Source organism: Accipiter gentilis, chromosome 4, assembly GCF_929443795.1.
Source record: "Accipiter gentilis chromosome 4, bAccGen1.1, whole genome shotgun sequence".
In the NCBI taxonomy this organism is placed as follows: Eukaryota; Metazoa; Chordata; class Aves; order Accipitriformes; family Accipitridae; genus Astur; species Astur gentilis.
This window is the reverse complement of record NC_064883.1, coordinates 37,264,403-37,290,363: the sequence shown is the minus strand read 5'-3', so window position 1 is coordinate 37,290,363 and position 25,961 is coordinate 37,264,403. Positions and strand designations below refer to the sequence as shown.

Here is a 25,961-nt window from a genome sequence, read left to right as displayed (position 1 = left end):
AAAAACGTTTATCAGATTTGTTTTTTAAATAGCCGTGCTGCACGGTTCCTGCAGTAAAGTGCTAACAGCCGTAATTTAGTTCAAACTTAAGTAAAACAGAAGACAGAGGCTAAACTACTGATTATTAGTTTACCATGCTTTGTTTCTACAACACAGTGTCCTGTCGAACTGTGCTAGAAACAGTGTCCACAGGGCATACAGCAAACACAAAAATAGAACTTCTAGCTCAGGAGAACCCTATGCCACCAAGCACATAATGCTGAAAAGGTATAAACGCTGCAAAATGCTTGAACTTTCCTTACTTTTTTTCAATAAACAGGCACAGTGGCCACTCGCAGAGGCAGAATCATAAGTGAGGTGGGCACTTGTTGTGACGCTGAGCAAATACCCTTGTTCTGATGTCTTTAAGGAAGTGTGTCCTCCAGGCTCCATCTCTGACCTCTTTAGTCAAGTAATGGTCATCGCTATGGCAGCTGTGCTTTCACAGAGTTAGTACCATGTTATGTTATCAGCTAGTCTGAATCACTGGTTAGAAACTATTCTATGAAATAAATTGAAATCCCTCCTGGAGTAAGCAAGTCAAGAAATACTACTGTTCTCTTTTATTATTGCTTATGCTGATATTTCAAGTACCATTTATGCATTCATGCTTGAGTTATAATGTACCATGATTAGTCCTCCTATCTCATTTTCCATGCTCCTAGTCTTATAGGTCAACCATCAGTGTGAAACTTTCCACAATCTCAGTGATGCAATCACTTTGCCTTTCCAGTAATATTGCTGGAACAAGAAGAAAACAAAACATTTTATGATTTATTTAATTCATTAAAGTAAAAAAAAAAAAAAAAAAAAAGTATTTTGTGCATTTTAGCTCAAACAGGGAAGTGCATAAATAATTTACCATTCTTGGTATAGCCCAAGAAGTATCTTCTCCCAGGTTGGACAAGAGGACACAGAAGCCCAACCACAGGGATAAGTATTTCCATTTCCTTCAGGCACTACTCATTCACCCTGCTTTGTTGACGCTTCCTTCATTTCCTTTTACCAATGATTTAGTCCTATCTAAACAGCATCCTTTTGATTGCCCTGTTTATCAGACAATGAGAAATGTTTCAACTCCTCATAAATTATAAATCATAGTACTACCAACTTCAGAAAGTGATTCATCACATTTCAGCAACTGTGAGAAAGGGCTTTTCCCATATAGATAGTCACATTTATAAAAACTGAATCTTCAGAAAAATCTTCTTCATGAAGGGTATTTTGAAAGATTTGACTGACTCAAAGGCAGCGTGAGTGAAAATGCCATGAACAAAGGTATTTGAATGCTAACAGATCATTTCTTTGTGGGAAACTATCTAATATTCCAAGGCATTCATTTCTATCATCAATCTACTAGTAGACAGTGTAGACAAAGATAGACTCAATGTGTAAAGAAGACATAAAAACTGCATCATTATGAAATCTGAATTCAATTTTAGTCAAAGTCCTTCATTAAACAGATTATCATCAGGTGTGCCACTCATCTAAGCCTCTGTCCTATGCTTCCCTATTGTAGTAAACATTTCGAGCTGGCAGAATCACAAATGATATTTGCTATTCATATCACATTGTCCTTTGTTTCATAGCACCTGACCATACAGTCTTCCATTTGGACCATGATTGAAATATAGGCATCACTTAGAAGTGATCAGCAAACAGGAAAGAAAGAGGACTTAAATTTTACGAGGCTTTCTATGGATTTTTTTTTTTTTTTCTTTTTTTAAATCTATGGAAATAGATGTCAACAGAGTATTGCTAGAAAAAAAAAGAAGAGATTACTAATACTGCAAGAAGACACCAGGAAGGAAACAAAAAGAAAAACCAAGTCACATCAGAAAAATAAATAAGAACCTAGAAAACCACTCGAGTTAATGACCTCCAAAATATCTGGTCCTTAACTGTATCTACATCCAATAAAAGTAGAAAGTGTTCAATACAGACATTACTAAAAGTTTTGCTTATCATGGGACCTACTATATAGTCTTCCAAGAGAAAATTGTCCTGCTGTTTACAAAAAGGAGAGAGCAGATGCTGTCCCCTATCCTTTCCAGGGAAAGTGGGCATCGCCAAGTAGAGCTGGCCAGTACTTTTTGGAGAAGACAAGAACAGGTTATCATATAGATAAAAAGGAAGTAAGACCTCTGAAAAAATGAAGCCCTTTCTCAAAGTTACCTGGATCATTGAACATCTGTGTGGTCTTGACAATGTCTTGCTCACCTATACTGCAGAAATGGTCATGATGTTTTGCACACACTTTGCAGGAGACCTGTACTAACTGTGCAAGTGACCACCACAGCCAGAAAACACAACCTAAGGGCTGGATGTCCTACATTTGATAGCACTAGCAAACAGCAGAGTCTTCTCTGAGCAATCTGCTGTCAGTAAGACACTAAGCTGATAGCCCGTATTGATTCTAGTCCTTACATATTTCTGTCCTCACCAAACACTTCAGAATTCGCTAAGGATACTGAGAGTAAAAAAAAAAAAAAAAAAAAAAAAAAAGTAAAAAAAAAAAAGAAGGTGGTTTTATCACATCAATCATTTGAACAAAAGTGTTCTAGCATTCTATTATCTTTTACAGATATAGTTAAGATTCTTTTCACTGGGATACCTACAGGCCACAAAAACTGCCTGCAAAACTTTTATATCAGTTCAAAGCATATACACATCTGTGTATGCACCTCTAAATGTCATGCGTAAGAAAAGATAAAAGCAAAAGTGCTTTCACTCTTCACCACGGTTTCAAGCTGTGTGTTCCTTGTCATTCTCTTGCTAAGAAAAAGTATGAGACAAGTCCAAATTTCAATGCCCAAGTTTCCTTAAAAGAAGCATACTGCAGTTTACTGCAACAGATACATCCAGGGAGCTGGGTTGCTGGTAACAGAGATCCTAGGAAGGGCTGGTTTATTGATCAGAGAAGCACTTAGTAGGGGGAGGTCACATCAATTCCGTCGAACTAACCAAAACCTTATGGTAGTCAGGGAGATGGAGACAGGTAAGCATCTTCTGAGGTGACCCAGGGTATCCCATCAGCCTCTATATGTGCCCCTCCAGAAGGGCATGGAGCTCCTGCAGACCTTTTACCTCCAACATTCCCGTGAAGGAAGCTTTACACAGGACTCATCACTGATACTCAGGCAATGTGAATGAGTGCTGGCTGTCCATGCAAGCATGATCAATTTAGATATCAATTTAGGGGTCGTAGTGCAAGGAATATGCCCTCCCCTTCTTCATTATATTCAAACAGAAAGCAGATACTAGCTTTTCCGCTCATACAATGTTGCCCTGATTAAATAGTATTTTTCTAAGTTTGCTTGCATAACTTAGCCTTTAGAAAATGACAAGTGAAAGAGCCACAAGTACTATTCACACATAACTTAATCGGCCAGGAGTTATTACAATCAAGTTTTGCTGAGTTTGCTTCATTTGGACGAGCTGCTGGACAGTAAATAAATCCCTGGACATTTTTTGAAACCTCTAAATCAGTGGTTTCCAAACTAGCAGTCCAGCCTCTAAGCATAGTCATGAACTTCCAAGAAATCCATTTTTTCTCACAATTAAACTAGTATTATGCTAATACGGGATTACTAGTTTGTAATTGAGATTGTAACTAGAAAATATTTAGGAACAAACACACACACAGATGATGTAATTGCAAAATTAACTGTTCCAACAATGTTCTTGGAACAATTTAGATTACAAAGACTTCTTGGTCCTGTGGCTGTCTACAGCAGAGGTTTATTTCATGTATTAGTACCTAAAAAGTTTGTTCACCATACTGGCTTTCATTTTATCCAAGTTTTGATCCATTAGTTCAAGTTATGCCATTCAAAAGCTAGAACATCCTTTCTGGCTTTGGAAAGAGCACAGAGACTGACTTCAGAATGCTGAATAAAAATTAAAAGGAACCGAGTAGATGCAGCTTGTAATGAAGTCAGAGCAGTTCTACTTTTCTGAATTCATTAGAAAGTTAAGAACTCTTTCTAGCTAATTGGAAGGTTTGTTTTCTGCCGGTGCACTCTGAAATATGCTGTGGTGCAAAAGTATACATGGCAAATTATTTTTCTTTCCCACTGATTTATTCATATGACACCAGCAATCACAGATGCTAAAATGTTATTGTATAGAGCGTCAGTCACAGACATGCACTATGTAGGGAGGAAGCACCTCTCCTGAAAATGCTTCACCAACTCCTTGTTGCAGATTCAGTGAGTCAGAAGGCTTTTTACTTTTATAAAGTCTGTACTACCAGGCCTGAAAGACACTGCGTTCGAAAACTTCTGAAGACATCACCTCCGAGGGAGCACAAAATAATTGTAACCCCCAGTGCAACTAACCCTACTCCAGAATTTTTACTATACCTCTGTGTGAGAGCTTCTCCAGGATGATCCTTAGGCGCTGAAGAACAGGGGGTGAAATGTCATATTTATAGATGTCTATTACTGGCACTCGCTGACATCTCCCAAATATTCCATCTGCAGGAGAGAAAAAAAGAAAAGGAAAAATATACATTCCGTTTTCTGAGAGGAAGAAATGCGTGATGAGATGCGCATTTCTAATGTATCCTAATTATATATTGAAGGAACCTTTTAAAAGACACATTAAAAAGCTATCAAAGGACTACTGAAGTCATGAGGCAGGGTATTTTCTATCAAAATAAATAAATACTGGAAAGAATATTAGTTGGAGGAAGATTCTACTGTACAAGTTATGCATACAGTTTATTTTATGAAGTAAATTCAGACTTCTGCCTCCCAAATCTTTTGATGTAAGACTTCTTTACTGACAATTCAGTGGGAAAAAACCCTTAACGTTCAGCGCCTACTATGTTGCAGATGAAAAGTGCAGCATCCAGAAATATAAATATTAATTTGCAAAAACTATGAGGATTTGCTGAAACATTTTTAATGCAGAAGCTGCGTGTTAGGCATTGGTAAATGAGAACTGAATCCGTAATGGCTAGTAAAGGCTCATTTCAAGAAGTACCCTCTAATGAATGCAATAAAAGAAAGCTGCTCACAGAACAATGAGATATTAATGTGGCCTAATTTATTTAGCTCCATTCCATTTGTCTAAAATGACAGACTCTTCTCATCAATGTCTTTTCAAATCACACCTTCTAATTAATTTAGCTTCTTATTAGTCTTTATTTAGAGAATTGTTCATTTTGAGACAAGCTTCCTGTGTATGTGTGGGAGGAACAGGGAGTTCAAACATTCAAATTACCTTTCTCTCTTTCATACAAAAGACTAATTCAGAGCCTAGGTGCTTCACACACAATCTGACCATCTGCAATTCTAGGCCTCCGAGAAAGAAAGTGGTTTCATTTATTGTTCAAAACAGTTCTCTTCTCTATAGTGATCCAAAGGAAGCAATTTAAATGCAACAAGTTTAATTAGCAAAATTTTCTACTCCAGTACTAGTTTTAACAGAGTAATTACTTCTGCTCTGATATTACATCTATGCTCAAAAAGGATAGCTACATCAGATTAGCAGAAAATAACGGTAAGTAATAATTTGCAAACGTCCATTACTTTCTCTGCTACTTCACAGAGCTAAAAGACTACAAATGGGAACTACTGGCCCAGCTGTTCACTAAACACAAATAATGGCATAAAAGAAAATAAACCAATCCAGGATGCAGAAAAAGGGCATTATTAGCCTTCACTGTTAAACACAAATACCTCATTGAAATTAGCCAATTTTTTCTTTCTTTGCCTTTCCAATCCTCCTGTCACTTACAACTGCCAAATTAAGTTAATCCAAATTAAAAACTTACCTCTGACTCTAATTTTGTTATTGGAAACTAGGTTTAATTTAGAAACCGCACACACAGATCTGCTTTGGTTTTCTGCCATATAATGTATAAAGCAGCCTAACAGCAGATTAAAATATTCATCTCCACTTAAAAACCTGTTGCATTGGAAATAAGCAAAGTATATAAATATCAGTCACTTGTAAATGGATGGATAACAGGAATAAATAAGGTCTTGATTCAGAAAGGGATAGAAGAACATTTCCGTGTTGGAGAACAAGATTGTTCAAAATGAAACATAACTTGAAATAGCCAGCTCTATTTCGGAATAGCACCATTACTGGCCACAAATAATTAGGACAAAATCTATGTTTATATAAACAGCTAATATTCCGTGATTTTTTGAAGATAACATACCTTAAAGATAAATATAACTTTATTTTAGGGTCCAGAAGAGCATACACATTCAGCACGAATTAAAGTTTTTTGTATTAAATATCATTTAAAGATATCTCCATGGATGCAAAAGCTAATTCACACACAAACTCTAAGAGAGACCTAACTTTTCTTCCTAAAACCAGAGTTTTCAGAAACCTTTAGCCTACTGCCTTTGAATAGAACAAAACCTATTTAAATTCTAAAATTAACAGTTAGCACATGAGTCTGAGCTGCATTATACAATCTATCCCAAAACACTGGGGCTGCTTAGGGAGAAACTGCAAGTTACTTTGGCTTTTGTACTTGAAATATGGGCATAATAAGCTTTGAAGAGGCTGCACATCACAAATAGTGCTCTGCTCTGCTAAATGCAGTACTAGGAGAGTGGAGAAGGAGTAGTATGCCCCAAGGAGTGGTTGGCAAATACCATCTCTAAACTACAGAGGGTCTTTATAGTGGGGATTACTGTTGGACTGGAGTTGTGCAAATAGTAGATTTCACAGTTCAGTTCAGTAGCTTTTTAAAAAAAAAGTAGGAATTTTCTTAAGTTTTTCTATTTGTTTGGGGTTGGTTTGTTTGAGGTTTTTTATTTGATTGTGAGGTTTCTGTGGCAAGATTTAAAACCTAAAAAATTAAACGGAGGTTGAGCATTCAATTTTCAGGGTACCTTTTAATCAAACCTTCTTAAAATTACATAGATTGGGGGGGGGGGGGGAAGGCAAGGGAGAGCCATTTTACAAAAAAAAAAAAAAAAATAAAAAAAAAAATTGTAAGAGTTCCCCCTCTTTTTCTTCCCAAGAAATCTATTTGGCAGATGTGACCCAAATTCAGAAATGACTTTGGTCCAGCACAAACCTCATTTTCACTTAAATTACAGCTAATGTTTAAAAACTGTCCAGCTTAGTCTGCCATGAACTATCCAAACCCGCTGTGATCTTTACAGTGGGTAAATACATAGTGCATCTTTCCAGACCATCTGCACCCACCTCTGGCGCAGGGCGATGTGGGGCTGTTGCAGCGTGTTGGTGTCTGAGCACCCTGTCACGCACCCATTTGACCTCTAACAGCCTCTGACAAGCGAGCTCCCCAAAGTTGTCACGAAGCAAAAAGAAAAATGGAAAAGCTCCCAGATTTTACAGTAAATGTCATACAGCAGAAGAAGTTCAAAGCATGAGTGATGCTTTAATAACCACCATCCACTGCATGCCTGTAGCTGTTCAGAGTGTGTTCATACTGAACTTTGATTAAAATTGTATTCTGAGAAGGAACGTAATATGCAAAAGACATCTGCTCTTTACACATGCCCGGAATGAGGGAAGGCTGAGACAACTGATCAATATACACATATGGTTGCTATTAAAGTGCTCTCATTTGCTAACCGTTAGCAAAAAGTAGTATCTGAAATTTCCATAGTAATATCTTACAAGTTATACTTAGACCTGGAAACATCTGCGTTAACAGCATGGTAATGTTGACTTTTAGACGGCTTCTACGTTTGTTTCCAAAGAAGAGACTAAAACCGAAGAATGATATACCCAAGGAGACAGTGAGATGCTTCTTTATGTATTTGGCTATTTTGCTAATAGGTTTAACATTTGAGAAAAAATGCAAGCCTAAATTTTTACAAGCTGCTCTTTAAAATCTTGAATTTTGACAACTATATATTACAAAGTTAGGTGCTAAGATCAAAAGACACAAATTTAACGTAACCCAGGTGCCCAATAAATCTCAAATAGTGGCAGATGAACCTCCTTTGTTAGAGACAACGCCCTGAAGCATGGCACACGTATTTACACGGAATATTTATCAACTTCCAGTGAAAAAATTACAACCGATAGATTAAACCTTGAACAAGTCGAAACACAAGTTCTGGAAAGGTGATTTTTGAGAGAGGTTTAGAAGCAAACGGAAAACTCCCATCTTAATTCATTATTATTGCCCATTTGCCAAGAATTGGTGGATATTTATGACCTGTATTACCTACTGAGGAAGGAAGCACCACGTTACGTTCATGACTGACATCTAGATACTGAATTATGTAAAAGGAGAGCACAAAAATCTCTACTTTGAAACAGTTTTGAAGAGTTGATTGCACCAGCATGTTCACTTGGTACAGTAGACAGGCATCACACGCTTAACAGGTACTAAAAAGTCTTTGGAAACTTGCTCCGAGTGACCACCTTCACCCTGAAGGCAAGACTACTTGTGGGCAGCTGATTCATGAAATTCTAAGTAGCGTTTCCTACAAAAAATATCCCAGCATATAATAAGCTGTCCTTGGCTAGAGAAACGTATTCCATCCTAGAACCACTAAGTATGGCTAATCTGATAATTGAAACTAAGATGTATACAAGACTTGGCACAGTTTTGAATAACCCCAGCAAAAAAAAGAATGAGTTCTTGTTGAGTGTATTTTGCTACTGAACAAAGCTGTGAGGACTGGTAGAGACACTAGAGCTCGTCTGCAGGCTGATGAAAGCTTGATAGATGTAAATTAAAAGATTGCGTTCTGCAGAAATTAATTATTTAGATCCACATGCAGTGAAATTTTCACATGGCAGTGACAAGCGACCTTTGCAAAGGAGCCTTCGAGCAGACGCTTTGAACCCGGTTCTTCTGCTCTTCAAACCTCCTGCAGCAGCCGGAAAAGAATCAGCTTTCCAGGCAGTGACCGTGTTCTCATACCTGGGTCGACCAACGCTTCAGCTTCCTCACCCTAATCACCTGACAATCATTACAGGATTATAACATAGAGCTTTGTGTAAAACAGAAGTTTTGCCCCATATTGCAGGCATTGCGCTTTGTTCCCGTGTCGTACTGTAGCAAGAAAATCCACAGCCCAGCGGTGTGTCTAAGGGCATCTGCTGCCACCTTGGACTGTATCATCTGTGCTCTTGCAGAGAACTTCCTCTAGTGTTTCTGCGGAGCGTTCAGTGGACATCATTCTTCGGCCACTTAACCTTCTGTAAGAAAAGGGTTCTTTCTTCTCGCTGAACATGGACCTTATTTCACACTCCTTCCCCCAGCTATTGGTTTAAGGTGCTGTAAGATCCAAGAGCAGACCAGGACTAACGAAAAGGCCAGTGCTGGATGTCAAGGTTAGAGTCCGAGTTGCCTACCAGAAATATTTAAGTCATTTTCCAACGGGAAGCATAATATTTGCATCTCAAAAGTCTCATGATACTGGACTTCAAGGTCACAGATGTTAAATGTTTGAGAAAGTATGAAGGAGATTGTTAGAGTATTTTACTCTTCTCTCCCTGCTGCTTCTCTCCAGTAAGGTGTTTGTTTTCAAAACCCTTTTCCAAAAATTAAAAAAAAATTAAAACTTAAACGTTACCGTTCCTTGAAGAGGACATTAAGTTGCATACCAGGAGGGAGGCTTATTTTGGAAGACACAGTCCACAAACTCACATTCAACATTTACAAGTAAGCTCTTCAGCAAACTGCATATTTTTAATATTCCATTTATTAAAAAGATTTGTTCATAATTTATACCTCTACTTTAAAATTCTCTTTACAAGCAAGGTAGAGATCATATGGATAGAGCAACAGTGGCTTCTACAGTGTCATTTCTCATGCAATGTTTTGAAAATACTACTCCAATGCTTTCAAACAGCAAATGCTTACAAGTCTCACTGCAGCAGGTCGTCACAAAAGCTGCTGCTTGCAATCACAGTTAACTGCATTGCAAACCTGCAGCGCTCCACGAGAATGCAGCTTTCCTAGGAGGCAATCTCCCCCTGTTAAACTTTTAAAACCTTTTTACCATTTTATTTTGCTTATCTCTGTGCAGCCTCAGTAGTCCTGGGTGATTTCCGTTTCGGAGCAGCCATAGTGGCATCTAGTGGACAGTTCCGTGCTCAGGGATCAGTCCTGGAGCTCAAGCTCTTCACCTTCTAAATTTATTGCTTTCAGATCCATTTGACTTCATCTGGAATACAGTGCTATGCAGTTACAGCCACCCTCAAGTCTTGCTTATCCACACGGCCGATAGGCATGTGAAAGTTTTTAAGGCAGTTATTTAAAATTAAGAAATACAATTTTTAAAAAAAGGCTGAGTTATTTCTGGAAGTAATGTATTATTAAGAGAAGTAAGCAAAGTGCATACAGATTGTTTTAAAAAGAGTATGTGGTGGTATTCTGCTTTTGCTAGCGTGTAAGCCACAAAACATTATGCAATAAAAGTAAATCCTCAACTGTAAATAAAACACAAAGCATATTTTTTTGTAGATTTATGTTGCATATTTAATAGAAACACCATAAGAAGCAGAAAACAACAATGTTCTAAACTTGATTTTTTTCTTTTATCCAACCAGAATGTACCATGCAGTGGATATTCTTAAGAACAGTCTAGTAAATACACTCTTTCTCAGCTACTAAATAAACTGCTGCCTGGAAGGCAAAGGTAACTTTGTAAATTCTGCTGAAAGCCAGACCACCTGACAGCCCTATAAAAGGACTCTAACAAGATTTAATGCCTTTCCTCACCTCTTTGGACACAGATATTTAAAGAAAAAAGTGGATGGACATTCGGCTTTCAACCAAAAAAATCTCAAACCTAAAACCCCAGAATATTTCTGCTGATTGAAAGAACTTGATGGCATATTAGTGATTACGAAAGTAGTCATGTTCAAAGATAAAAGTTCACATTAACAGCAGCATTAGTTAGCTGTTGTGCAAACAGTGTGATAGGGCTGGGATTTGCAAAGCTCCAAATCATCCCGAGGCACATCTGAGAGCAAATCGCTCCTCTGGGGTTTACAGTCCCCTTGTCTCAAGGAGTAATTCTGAGAGCAAGTTCTGGAGGACTCCGTTATTCCTTCATCAAAAAAAGATATAACCTTCAACAGAGGGGAAATATAATTTCAGGAACTATTTCTGTGCTAACCTGCTAATTTAAGTGGTGGATTGTACGGTCCCGGAATATTATGCACACTTTCACTTGAGAGGGGTTTTTTTAAGTTACAATAGAAATATGTAAATTGTAGAGAAAGTAACTTAAAAAATCCTGCTCTCTTGTGTACAGCAAAAGGAGGGAAGGAAAGGACCATGAAAAAGCTAGCTACAGTTTAACAAAGCAAGAGCAGAGCAGGCTTGCCATGAAAGGAAGTGCTTCCCGCTTCCAAAAAGCCCCTGAGTTAAGTTATTCAGCTAAGAGAATGAGAGGTCCAAATTTCAATGCCTACTTTCTGCCATCCGGAGTACAGAAATGAAGCCCAGTCTCAACAGGTCGCACACAGGCCTCCCAAGCACAGAAATAATGGCCATGCCTTGGGAGGAAAGGGCAGGAGGGAGTTTAAGGAGAGGAAAAAGGAGAGATGAAAAGAAAGCAAGTCTTAAATTTTTGCTGCTAGAGTTACTGTTCAAGTTGAGTGATGCTTGAATAGCTTGGTACTTCTTAGAGAATCAAACTTGAACTTTCTGCAGCCTAGGTAACTATGTGGAATGGAAGCTGGGTTTGGCTGCACGATGAGGACAACAAAGGATAACAAAGCTGTGACTGAAGCAGTATCTTCCACATCCAGATGACCACTACAGTCTGTAAGCCACAGAAACCATCTGCCTCTAATTTTGATCACAGAGACCAATCCAGACTTGAGAAAACCAAGAAGCTCTAATTGTAATACATTAAGACGACTTTTCTAAGCAAAACTACATACTCAATATTAGCTATGATGTCTCAAAGAAAAAAAGAGCTTGCAATCAAAATCAGTTGAACAGCAACTCCTTTTTTTTGTCAATACTTGTACTAAAGAGAAAAGGGAGAAAAGACATAAATATATAAATCCTTCTCCAAAAGGAAAAATACTTTAAATTGAAGTATAAGTCAAGTATTAGTAGCCTTACAATAAAGCTATCTCTTTTTCTTTAGCATATTTAGTCATTGGACTGCGAGAATAACATGTACGTTTATACTTTACATTGCTATCTCATTAGTGAGAAATCTGAGCCACGTAGCACCCCTCATCTAGAAAAAGCTAATAATTTTCCAGAAGAAAGATGGAATACTGCACCAAACTCTGACCATATCATTACCAGAAAGCTAAACTAGAGAAGTTCAGAGAAAAAGGAGAGAAAGGAGGTAGCCACATAGATCCTTAAGCATTGAACTATCTGATTCTTTATGGGAAAAGACTAAAAATTTATGCAACACGGTTGATCAATTATTTATGACATTATTGGGAGAAATGCAGTGAAAAGACAAAACTGAACACTCTGAATCAGAACAAGTTTCAAGCAGAGAGAAACTATTCTGAAGCTGTTAAACTCCCTCCTGCAAGAGTAATGGAGCTCCTATTGCTTGCACTGTTTAAAATTAAGCCAGAGCAATGAGGAATGATGGAACATTAACAATTCTTTTTTTTTTAACTCAGTATGCATTTAGGAACAGAGGTTACTGGAGGGACTAAGAATTTATTTATGGAAGCAATGAGATGCAAATATACTAATGCTTATTTATGCACACTAATTTTCCAAGTATCACTGAGATGTACTTCAGTCACTTGAAGGATCCCCATTACATTTTCGGTTGGTGCCAAGAACCACTTTGGTGCTGGCAACGTCTTCACTGTGTGATCTGACTGTAGCTGCTCTTGCATCTGTATTCCCAAGGCAAAAATAACTCCGCAAGGAAACATGTTCAGGAAAATGGATTTCTGCATTAATTTTCATTTTGTATTAAAAACAAAGTAGTGAAAGTTTTAACTTGTGCTGTCTAAGTGCCAAGAACTTGTATTTTAAGAGTTAGTTATTACGGGTTTGCAGGAGACAGTGTTCTTGTGAAAACATGACTAATGACCGTTCCATTCATATTCATCAGATGCAGTATTTAATAGTTAGAGCAAACTTGGTTTATTTCTGACCTTTGCCAAACTTGAAGCTTTCTAGATCTTTGCAGGACAATATTCATTGAGACCGCAGATTACTTTTGTAATCTGAGCTACTGCATTTATTTCTAAATGGAATTGACTTCAGACATGCATGAAATTATAGTAATAAAGATCTCCATCTTGTTCCCTAGCTGGAGAGTATTACAAAAATTACAGAAAATTATGTTATGCCAACCTGAACACATCAGCAAAAATTTTAAATGCATTCCTTTATGAAGGGGAGGGAAAACCCTTACAAACTAGGATAACTTCACAGAGTGTTGCACGCTGTGGACCGATTAAAACTGTCTGAAGCTACCTCGGAGATCTCTGCACCTTGCTCAAGTATGAAATATCAGCACGCCTGCAGAAGCCACAGCACATCACGGGCACTGGAACAGCCGAGAACCTCACTGCAAACTTTGACAGAGGGATGCCAACTGTTTCTGCTGAACAGTCTGGAGAGCGTGAAAAATCTCACAGTTTTCAAGCAAACTGTGCTTTAAAATAGCTAAATATGATGTTACATACCTAGGACCACCTATCAGAAGCTGTATTTGGAAAGGTTATTTCTATCAAAATGAATTCGAGGTCCGGACACAGCTGTCCCCTCGCTGTGGGGCACAGCCTGAGCACTGCCCGTAGCTTTGCTAATGGCACTTGGCGAAGGGCGTGAGACATTACAGTCCCCCTTGCTTGGTTCAGACCCCAGCATTCAGTCTGAGGCAATACCAGGGCAAAAGCGTTAATAAGGTTTGCGGATATTTGAACATGAGGGCAATAAATTGGAATGAGGAGGTGACGTCATTCAGTATGCAGCATGGATGAGGTCACTGGGGGAATACAGAGTTCTGGTGTCCAAATTTTAACATGAGTGATAAATTTTGGAAAGGACATTGAGCGAAGCAAAAGAGATTATCTCCAGGCTGGAAAAAGCCCTATGGTGAAATGCCTTTTCCAGCACAGAAGTCTTCAGAAGAGAGGATGATCTTTTGTCTCTATAAGTAAGCCTGCAGACAGATGAAATGATATGGGAACAGAGATCTGGAACAGGACTGGGAGCAGTTTCAGAAGTATTTAATTCTCAGTTTTGTGCGTTACAGTTCATAACAACTTTTAAGATTTGCAGTGTCTAAAATTATGGTAAGAATGAATCTGAAAAGCAAGATTTTTTTTTCTTTTGCAATGGGTGCAGAGCAGAGACTCCTCGATGTTTGTGAAATGTGCAACTCCAAGTTTCTTCCTGTCTTATTGACAGAATACATACAGCTCACAGGAAATATTTAACATTTGAGCATACTTGTAAGTTGTAATATGCTTTTTAATATACTGTACACAAAAGCCACTGTTTAACTGGAGGTTGGGGGCAGAATTTAAGCTGTTCACAGCTTAAGAGTCTCCTGCAATTTGAGTGGTTAAGTACAGAAGTTGTATAGTCAGCACACGTACTTCTTCAAAGAAGATAGAATAAATAAGAATAATTTTGAACAAAGTATTCATCTTACAAAAGGAGGAAATAACAGTTCATCAAAGATGCAAAATAAAAAAAAAAAAAAACAACTTGAAAGCCACGAGGACTACAGGATCAGCAAAAAAACCCCACTGAAATAATATTTTAATAATGAGCGCCATAATGTATCTTTCTAAATTTCTTCCTCATACTATATTGCTTATGAAGTGCCAGGTTCTTGCTTGGGATAACAGAACTACACAGAAAACAGTATATCTGTTTGTTGTCTCTTCTTATACTCCAGATGAATGCTCTTCCAGGCAGAAACCATCACTTTTTTTTAGCATGTTTTGATAGAGCTAACAAAAACTATTGCAATCTTAAGTGAAGAAAAATGCTTTGACCCAAAATCTATGATTCTGAAGCTTCTGCTGGATTACCGAAAACAACAACACGCATTTAAATAATATTTCTGAACTTACAACACGTACTAGATGAGTAACTATTTACCCAGATCCTTGCACAAAGACTACTTTTCTTAAGGATGTCACCTCAGAGTTTCACTCTTCTGCCAGCGCTTTGCCATTCCCCAGTTATTCAACCACTCAAGCCTACACTCTTGTTCTGGCCAGCAGAAAGGTTTGCAAAGACCTCTCCAAAGGCAAAAAAGTAAACAGAACTGTACAATCACTAATGAAAGCAAAAGGATAAAGCAACATTTTAAAAATGTGAGAGGAGAAAGAAAAGACATCCTGAAAAACCCACCACTTTCTACCCTAGCCCTATTTCAGCTCTAATTTGCCTGTCAACAAAATCCTTCTCTGATGAAACGTAATTTGTATATACCTAAAATAGAAAAATCTCCAAACCATGTACATATATAAACAATTTTTGATGCAGCCAGACATTTTTGTTTAATCTACAATAGCATTTTCTCCCAAAGGCATCAAACAAAATAGTCAATTTTTATCTTTTAATCCAACTTCTACATATCTAGTAACTGCAGTAATTTTACAGTGTATTTCATTTATTTCTTCAAAGTTGCTAAGAACAGGAGCCAGAAACAACTGATAAAAAAATTTGCTGCTATTTTCAGTATTTATGAATGGACAATGTAGGAGCTGAACATCCCCTTTCTCTCACACCTGGAGCATCAGCCTTTCAAATAAAAATGTTCACCCCAAAGTCAAGAAAGGACAGTCCAGAAAACAACCTGCAAATCTTAATAAATTCAAGATTTTAAAGGCAGCACCCCAAGTCTTCTGCACAAACTTCGTTTGCCACAAAGTTCATATTCTGCCTAAACCACTGACTGCTGTCATATTTGGTGCAACTTGTTATGGGTCGAAAGATAAGCAGCAGGGCAGCAAAAAGAGGAGGTTTATCTATGGCAGCTAATCTTCTCAATCAACAGCACTCAGCTCTGCTTAACAGCCGTTGCCAAGTAACGGGGACCAGCTTTTCTTATCGGCTTCATAATGTTTCATTGACTATTCAGACTAGAATAGAAAGCTGTGACACTCAGGGTTATAAGCAGCACAAAATGAAAATGGCATATTATGTGGTATGAAGAAGAGAAATCTTTTAGCCCTCACCTTATCTGGACAGTGACTGTTACTCAAAAAAAGAAAAAAAAAAAAAAAAAAAAACAAAAAAACCCCACCACCCAAAACATCTATCATTTTCTGCTCTGCTTATTTTAATACCACAAAACAAACAGAAAAATATATCTACATAAACAAGATTTTTTTAAAAAACATTGTTGGCAGGTCCTCAGCAATTCACTGACATTACTGATACCTCTTATACAGAGAGACAAGGGTTGCGTAGATCCCTATTACATTACTGAAAAGCAAGCGTTCACTGCTTACTCTAAAGCTATTGCAGCAGCTTCAATGCATTAAGGGAAGTCTTCTCACAGTAGGTGGGATATTCCTCAAACCTTGATAAACATGACCATAATAAGACAATCTATGCAAAACTGACAACAACATTTCTTCAACCGCATTACTACTACTCTTTCCTGTCTTCATCTCTGCACAGATTCTGATTTTCTGTTCGAATATTAATACCCTTCATGTACTGGAACAGGAGTAGCAAAGCCTTATTGCACCCATTGTGATTATGATTTTTAGTATAATCACCTTTTCTGATTATCTGGTTACTGAAATCTAAATCTGGGGCTATCGAGAATTATGATGAATTGTAACTGTCACTGTATTTGCATGTTATAATCAGCATATACAGAATTACATCATTACCCACCACAGGCAAAGTTGTAAATAGGAAGAGCATATACTTAGAGACACTCACTTTATCAGAGAATGTAATGATATACTGCCAAAATTAGAAAATAATTTGTTTACCTTTATCCCACCCAAAAGAATGACTAACCATCCGCAAGTCACCATATCCAGAGAGCTATGACCCCTCAAAGTTTTGTCTTTGATATATTTATGCATGCCCAGAAAATGGAAGGAATATCCTGCAACAAACTTTACACTCGTGGAATTCTCTGCCTTTCACACAAAGTTCAGGTTTGGATTTAAGGCAAATATTTATAAGCATTTGAGGTCTCAAGTACTTCTGAAGGATGTCGTGTTACCGTCTCTTTCCGTACAAACTCCAATGCATTCAGTTACTGTTAAGCACATGCCTAAATTTACATTCATTGCAAGTCTCCCAGATGCTACTGGGAATATTTCCATGCTTAAAAATAACTATTTGCTTAAGCAATTGTCTCTACTGCAGCCTCAGTGTTCCATGGCTGTCTTGCTTTTCCACAATTTTAGAAAAACCTGAAAATTAAAAGCAGTTGCAGAATTCTGCATGTATCATATCATACCCTTCAGGAAATTTTAAAGCTTTGCTGTAACACGGAGCCCATGAGATGAAGACCATTTACTGAAGCAGAAACACACCTTTCTTTGGCACTGAAGTTTCCTATGCAGATGTGATTTCAAAGTACTGACTGCACTTAGCTTGAAATGTCTTATGTGATCATGATACAGTGTGATATGGCTATGGGCTCTCTTACATTTAGAATGGGATTGATGAATTCATTTCACAAAGGCATAATTGTTGGCCTTCTTTCAGTGAAAAATAACTTCTGAGATATACTCCCAAAGCTCACCACACTCTCCCTAGTAAACCTGCAGTTTTACCTACACAATGTATTTAGATGACCTAGAGCAGGGTTATCAACTTTTCCACCTTCTCATCTTCCATTTTTCACCATTAATGAGAATACAGAAATTTCAAATAAGAAAAAGTATTATTTCTAACAATGAACAAAGGCAACGTTTCTTTTCATACTTAAATGGCCTGAGTTTTAGGAAAAAGTGTTTTTAAATCTGATTCAGCTCACCGAACCTTGCAAATGAGATTGGACAGGTAAATTAGTAGTGTAGTTGCGACAGGTGTCCTCCAGAGCTACCAAAGAGAGAGGGGCACATGCTGAAGGTGATCTGGCAAAACTAACATCTAAATCATTAAACTGAACAGATACATACCTTGCTACGAATAAAGCCACAAAGCTTTGATGAATGGATTAGCCATAACAAAAGAACAAACTCTAAAAAAATCTGTGGATTCAATCTCAGCTGAGGTGCTACTCTCAGTTTTCACCCAGCTTGACTTTTCAGCTAATAAACACTAAGAGGGGGCATTACACCTATTTCAACTTGATTGAGTACAATAATAAAGTAAGAGAAGGTTCAAAAAGCAAGGCGTCGAGTTTTCTTCTATCGGTCAAATGAGCAAATTTATAAATTTATTAGTAATTTGAATCTATTGATTTATCATTAATTGAATCTATTTATTTCAAATTATTACTATACTATTTGAATAATTTATGGAGCGTTGTTTTAACCAGAGTGCGACAACACTAAAAAAAAAAATTGTATCTCCAAATATATTCGCTTCTACTATACTTTCACATTTCCAAATATTTTCCCTTCATTACGCTTCCATGAAGATATACAAACTGTAGAAAAATACTGGGAACATCAGTAATTTTGGTTCTTAAGACTTCTGCTTTTTGCTCTGAGCCAGGGAGAGAGTGTTAAGATCTTAGTCATGGAGAGGTGGCAAGGTTCTTTAGGAGCAAATAATGGCATAGACTGAAAGAAGCAGAATGTATTTCATCTTCTCATCTCAGAAGCAAATGCAGCCTGGTATAAATGAGACACCTCTTCAGCCATGACCACATAGTGCGACACAGAAGTGCTGTAGGTGATTGCAGGACTCAAGTCCCATCAAGAAGAGTGCACCAACTCTTGGGGCCAAGCACTGTTATGTTAGGATATATCCATCACCTGAAGTTGCTTCTTAAAATATTAGTACAAGAAAAACAACTAATTCTCTGGCAGTTCATAAAGAGTATCATACCTCAAAAATCCATTTAAATTTTTCTTTGAATAATGTATAATTGTTCCTTTACTCCTGTGCCATATTACTAGTGACATTACTTTTGAACGTTGACATCAGGATCCCTAAGGGCCAGATTTTCAAAGCTGAGCACATACACTTAAGGAGCAAAGGAATAAAAATACCAGATAGGCACAGGTATTGAGATCCACAGTTTTGTGTGTGCATAAAATCAGTCATACAGGCTGTGTCATAGGCAAGCAAATACTAATTGCAAGTGCAGATACAGGAAGAATTTCTGTATTATGATGTACATCCTATGGAAGATGGCTATGCCAAAATCAGGACAGAGGTTACTGCTACTGTTTTGACTTCTGTCCCATGGGGATTCTGTTCCAAAACTGTAATTTTAAAATCCCTGTCATGTTGTTTCAGTCCCTTCACGTTTTTGGTATCTGGAGTGGAAAAAAGGGGGAAGGAATTGGCTGAATAGAAACTAACAATGCTAAACAGACATTGGAATTAAAATTTTGGAAAGCAGTACGAGAAAATCTTACTTTATATATTGAGTATAAAATCTTACACTCAAAACCAACAGGCCTGTCAGTAATTACAGAGAAATATAGTTTTCATACAGATCCATCATTAGGCATCATTCTAGTAAAACCATTAGAAGTGCCCTCTTTTTACCTACAGGCAAAGCCTTATGCTAAGCTGCTTCCATACATTTAAGGAATTGATTTCAACAGCACTCTCAGTTTGGTTTTTTTTTTGTTTTTTTTTTTTTTGTAAGAAGGCTTCAGAATAATTTCTACAAAACCAACATGGATCATCTTTAATTACTGTATTGCAACCATGGCTATTTAAAAACCCAGTCTCAGCAAAGTAGATGACAAACATTAATGAGCAGTAATGCACACATGGTATTGTAAATGAAAGGATAATGAAAGCAATTTATTTGAAAATTAAAATATGATTAAGAATGGCAGTCTGTACTAGGACCCAGATGCCAACAGAAAGCAACCAATGTGCAAGCAGACTGTCATTAATTTGGGAACTGTATGAAATTGCTTTCCTTTCTTTGACAGTTTTTAATATAAAGTATCTTAACTAATAGAGAGCATGTATACACTGGAAGCCACAAGACCTATGGCGATTTTTAGAAGAAATGAAGAACACTACAGGGAAAGGGGAAAGTCTCCAAGAGAGCAAAAGAGAAGGGAGTACATTCAGAAGATATTTCAAATTTTAGGTAGGATGAATTGCATTCTGCAAAAGTGCCTCTCTGCACCGACTCTGGAGAGACTGTCAGTTCTTAACTCACACTCAGCAGAGTGCCTGAGCTGATCAGGTAAAGCCAGAGCCTGTCTCCAACAGCAGGTGCTCACACCAGCACCTAATTAGAAACAGGACACTTGGGGAAAGCCCAAAAAGCAGGTGCACCGGAGTTAGCTAGATGCACGCAGAGGGGGTCTAGAAGCAATTTAACTACAATGGTGTTCTCCTTCACAGGTGTCAGTAAGCCTTTCTGAGAGTATGCAAATATGTTTAGGATCTAAACTGGTTCCATCTGTACAGTGTGGGATGCTAGGTTAAGTCTATCACTTCAAGGACCTCTGAACTTTGCTCCAAATCAGAGTATAGCATACCTTGAAAACCTGAATTAGTATTAGGTACTAAAATAAAAATGCTCCTCTTTTTTTTTTTTTTAAAGTGTCTGCTTATCCCAAATTGCCAGTGACACAACAGCAAACCATACTCAGCAGATTGCTATTAAGTTGTCATATATACTCATATTTAAGCATCTAAGTTTGAACATTACAACCTAAATAACTTCATCAGAGACAATATGTCAGAAGTGCTTGCGCTCCATGACAAATTGCTAGACCATACATCTCCAAGACACACAAATATGTGAGGATGTACAAAAAAGTCATGGAGAAAGGCTTCTCTTTTTAAAAGACCTGATGAAAACACAAGAGGGAGCTGTGCTGACCAAAGCTAAAGGACCATTCTGTCTTGATGGTACTAAGCCCGCTTGTTTTGTTCCAGCTGCAGCAGGTCAGGGTCAGGTATCAAATATTTATCAGTCTGATTTCAGAAATTAAACATAGGCATTTGGATAGCTGTTCTCAGGAAGATAAAGTTCCAGTTAAGACATATCTTCTGTTACAGAAATCCACTTAATAAATGTATTAACTTGGACCTAACGCAGCACAACCAGCCGGTCCAAAGAGGTGATTACCGGGCTGTGTTCAGCATCGGTGCAGTGTCACCTCGAGGACTGTGTGCAGTTCTGGCCCCACAGTTTAAGAAGGATGTGAAGGTCCTTGAAAACGTTCAGAGGAGGGCAGCAAAGCTGGTGAAAGGGCTGGAAGGAGTGTCCTATGAGGAGCAGCTAAGGATTTGGGTTTGTCTAGTTTGGAGAAAAGGAGGCTGAGGAGTGACCTCATTGTGCTCTACAGTTTCCTAAGGAGGGGAAGCGGAGAGGGAGGTGCTGAACTCTTCTCCCTGGGATCCAGTGATAGGACACGTGGGAGTGGTTCAAAGCTGTACCAGGGGAGGTTCAGACTGGACATTAGGAAGCATTTCTTTACTGAGAGGGTGGCCAAACACTGGAACAGGCTTCTTAGAGAGGTGCTTGATGCCCCGAGCCTGTCAGTGTTTGAGGCATTTGGACGGTGCCCTTAATAATCCGCTTTAAGTTTTGGTCAGCGCTGAACTGGTCAGGCAGTTGGGCTAGATGATCACTGTTGGTCCCTTCCAACTGAAATATTCCATTCTAAGGTTCAGCTTCAAAGCAAAACAGAATACTATGCTATTATGAACAGGATTTTGTCGTATATTTACTAAAATGTATGTAGAGTGTTTACAAGATATGTAGACTAAGGAAAATCAAGGTAAGCAATCAATAGCTTCTTTCACCATACTTTCTTGAATAAATTTATATTTTATGTATATAAATCACTTATCCTCCTATCAAAAAACACCCCAGGAAAAAAATTTCATCAGTGTTCCTCCCAAGAACTGGTATTTTCCACTTTATCTAAGGTCTAAGAAGAACTTCTTACTCAATACTTGGCTGCACAGTAAACACAAATCCTCCTAGTAAGGATGTACAATATTGAACACTGCAGACACCTTCCATCCATTTTTATCTTGGATAAGATATTACATATAATGTAATATATACACAAATTATTATAATCATAGAAGTAAATTTCTAATTATCTAAGGCAAAAATGGCAAGTTTTTAGGGGTAACAGCTGTAGCCCAGCTAAGCTGAGCTGAACTGGTACCTTATCACTACTAACAGCACAGAAAAGACAAAGAAAACAGTTTTATCTGTAGAACTCCATGCCTTAACAAAAGGCTATTCCCTGGCCAGAATACATTTTTCCCCCATCACCCCCCCCCCCCCTCCGCCCCCGCACTGTTGCACTGCTTTAGCTATTACTAAATTTTACAAAGATTCTTAGAATTTTCAGCTTTTAATTGTTTCTTTTCTGTCAGTCAAGCCAATCAGTCAACACATCTTAAAAACTACTTCGAACTCTGTTTGAACAATGCCACTTTTGGGTAGGTGACAAGGGCTAATCATCAATGAAAAAATATAAATAGAACCAATAGCTGCTTAAAAATATATTTTAATCCTTAAGAAATCCACTGGGATATTAACAAAAGGTGGTTTTGTCTGCGAAAAGGCATTAACATAGCCATTTATAAAACTAATAGGAAAGCGAGCACTGCTCCAGTAATAATGGAAGTACACTGCAGAATAACATTATGGAAATAGGATACCAAATTGAAGAATTGACCTTGGGGCCCTGGCTTATCCTGGATGAAGATGACTTGTGAAATGAAAATTTGGCTGTAATTTGCTCTTGCTTTCCCTGAAAGGTTGAAGGCATTTCTATTCCAAATGAATAAAACGACTGTTAATTTCCTAGCATTAAGTGGGGTGTTCTTAAATATAGTTATTTAAGTGTATTCAAATACATTTCCAAGTCTTATTTTTATTCGTAGAAAAACAGAACTAGTTTTCTGTAATTTGTATCATAGTCAATTTCTAACAGTTAATTTTTAAATCACTTCAGAGAGAAGTACCTGCTACAGCTGAATCAGTTGGATGTACTATACTTATGTATCAAGTGTTTATTCTTGATTTAACAGGATACATTGGTCTGAGCATTTGATATTATAAGTGAACGTGAAATACAGAACATGAGAACATTCCTTCAAAGAGTCGTATCGCTTTCAAATAATGGTAAAAAAACTATCATCTGTTGTAGAAAAAAATAACAGCTAAAAATATGAGCTTCATAGTTTTGTTTAACATGATACTTATTTAATAATGGCCATCAGTGCATCTGTTTCGGGGAATGGGTAAATGTCATAATATGGTGGTTAAAGCCAGAACTAAAATAAATCAAAACAAAGCAGAAGTCACAGATGGATCATACTATATGCAAAGTAAAAAATTTGCATGCAGTACTGTCCTTGAAAGTACCAGGCATATATTAAATAGCACCAAGAACCAAAGGAAAGGAACGTGCTATAAGATCCACAAGTCTTTCAGCAAGTCTTTTACACCACTAGTTTTAATTATTGATATCATAGTAGTACCTAGCATGCTCAAGAATTGTTCAGGGAATATATTAGAAATGCAAACATACAACAAAAAATCCATCCATATATATATATTTACAATAACTATATTTTATATGTGCATCTAGATATTTTAGTATCGTATAGACGTATAAAATAAAATAGTAATTTTAAAAACTCTCCTCCAAGGAGATTACATTCATAAATGAGTATTTATGGCATTTGGAAATGGATACACAAGTAAGAGCTTGGCAATACCAGCCAGAATGACAAGCAATACTAAACACAGCCCAGTTCCCTGAACTTTGTATGCTTCACAGAGGAGAATTTCAAGATGGAATCTGAAGGACAGCTTTAAGTTTGCTTATGAGTGGTTACACAATCTTCTGTCAAACATGGGGGATATAAGGGAGAAGGTCAAAGGTGCTTATTGAAATGAATACAAAGAAGATAAAGCCTGGGGTAACTGGTAAAACAGAAAAAGGAATTAAAACATGTATTATTTATAAGAAATAGGCCTAATACATTCTGAGCCTGTATTCAAGGTGAGAAAAATTCTCAAATCACATGTCTAAACAGAGAGATTCTAAATTTGCTATGTATTTTAGCAAATTTCAAATTAACCCCCCATATTTTTCAAATTAACAACCTCTTACAAAAATCTTACTCTTCAGTATATTATTGGTTTTCTTTTGTCTACTTAAGTGGAATCAAGCACAAACAGCGAAAAACTTCCAGAAATCCATGATTTCTAAGAAAATAGTATTTGGTAGCAGTTTACTAAGGTTTTTTTTTAAAAAAATCTTGTTTCACTCTACACTAGATTAATATTTGACCTATTGCTTTATATCAGAGATAAGATAAAGCAATACAATTTCTATTTCATGTGCTCCTCAAGCCACAGTCCCAGTCTAAGAGAGCGCCCAAGAGCTCCGTATGCACTGGTAAACAAAATCGTGCTACAGAACCCTTCTGGGCACTGGCATTTGGTCTGCATCAGTAACATGTTAGAAAGGTCTTTGGCATGGTTTTGTCCCAACTAATACTCTTCCACGCTAACCACGTGGATAGCTCATGAGCTATGGCATTTCAAGACACACTTACAGGAGGCAGTGCGTACCTGTCCACCTCTTGACCAGAGATGGACCACTCTATGCCGCACAGATGCAGGGCCAGACAGTGAGCCCTGGTCATTTTTATAGCCCATATAGCCACATATTTTTAAGCACACAGCATAAACAGCAGTGGATATTGATTCTCTTAAGATTTTTTTTTTTCTTGAAACACCTATGCATATCACAAGCATCTGAGACCATTAACAGAAGAGCAGCTTTGTGTAACGGACAGTGTAGCAACTGAGTTTAAAGCCAAGTATAGGACAGGAAGAAAGAAAGGAACTTCCTGTAATATATGTTGTAATAAAAATATACCAACTGAATCTTCAAGATATTTCTCATTTTTTCCTTCAAAGGTCCTACCTGAAAGGCGGGCTCCAGAGCCCAAAGTCTTTGAAGAATCCTCTAAGTCCGATTCTGAACCTACCCATGACTCATTAGTACCTGTCTATTCTCATGTTAATACTGGTCTTTAGCTTAAATACCTCTTCCCCCCCGCCCCCCGGAATTTTATCAATAACATAATTACAGATACCAACTGCATCATCAGGTATCACCAGCATATCAGGTATCATCTCTCTGGCTTAATCTGCAAGGTTAAATAGGATGTCCTCCTCGAGCTCCCTTACTGTGAGAGACTTCATTCTCTAATCTTATCACCAGCCTTTTTTCTGCACTCTCTCCAGTTTCAGCTAAATCTTCCTCAATGCTTTGGAAAGAAAACGTCCATATGAGTATTCCAGGCCATCTTTTGGTAAGGTTATATCCACTGCTACCTGTGTATCTCTGCCTCCATGTGCTTAGGTAGATGCATACTAAAATTGTCCATGGTCTTTCACAGTAACATCATAGTCAGGATGCGCAATCATCCCACAGTTGAAAAATCCATTTGGGCCCTTTTCTTCCTCTGCCATTTCCAACTGTGAATGTTCTAACAGTCGAGCTTTTAGTCCTTGACTGTATGAACTTTCACTTTGTACTGTTCGTACGACTCTAACATTCCACTTCTCAGAGCTACACGTTCTTTTCAGTGCGATATTCCTCTTCTCTTTTTACCAAGAAAGTAGCTCAGTTTTCTGTCAGCACTATCTTAATATTTGTCCTAAAGTCACTAATAAAAATATAAAGTGAGATCTTTTACAAAATTCTGCAGAAATTCTTTTACAAAGCTCAGTCCAAGTAATTCTCTCATCAATACTATCCATTGGCATACTCTGTTAAGTTATTGTATTCACTCTACAATTCCTTTCATAGTCTCTGTACTCTGAAATTTAAATAAAAGATTCTTATACAGACCAAGTACTTTGCTGAAG

General features: G+C 37.5%; 1 protein-coding gene across 1 annotated transcript in view; it reads right to left on the bottom strand.

Moving 5' to 3' along the window:
• The window catches only part of PTPRN2 (protein tyrosine phosphatase receptor type N2), a 665,205-nt gene that overhangs the window by 491,796 nt on the left and 147,448 nt on the right, over positions 1 to 25,961 (bottom strand). The window contains exon 3 of the mRNA XM_049798257.1: positions 4,404 to 4,517. Coding sequence (XP_049654214.1) covers positions 4,404 to 4,517 — 114 coding nt within the window. The remainder of the gene's footprint in view (positions 1 to 4,403; positions 4,518 to 25,961) is intronic.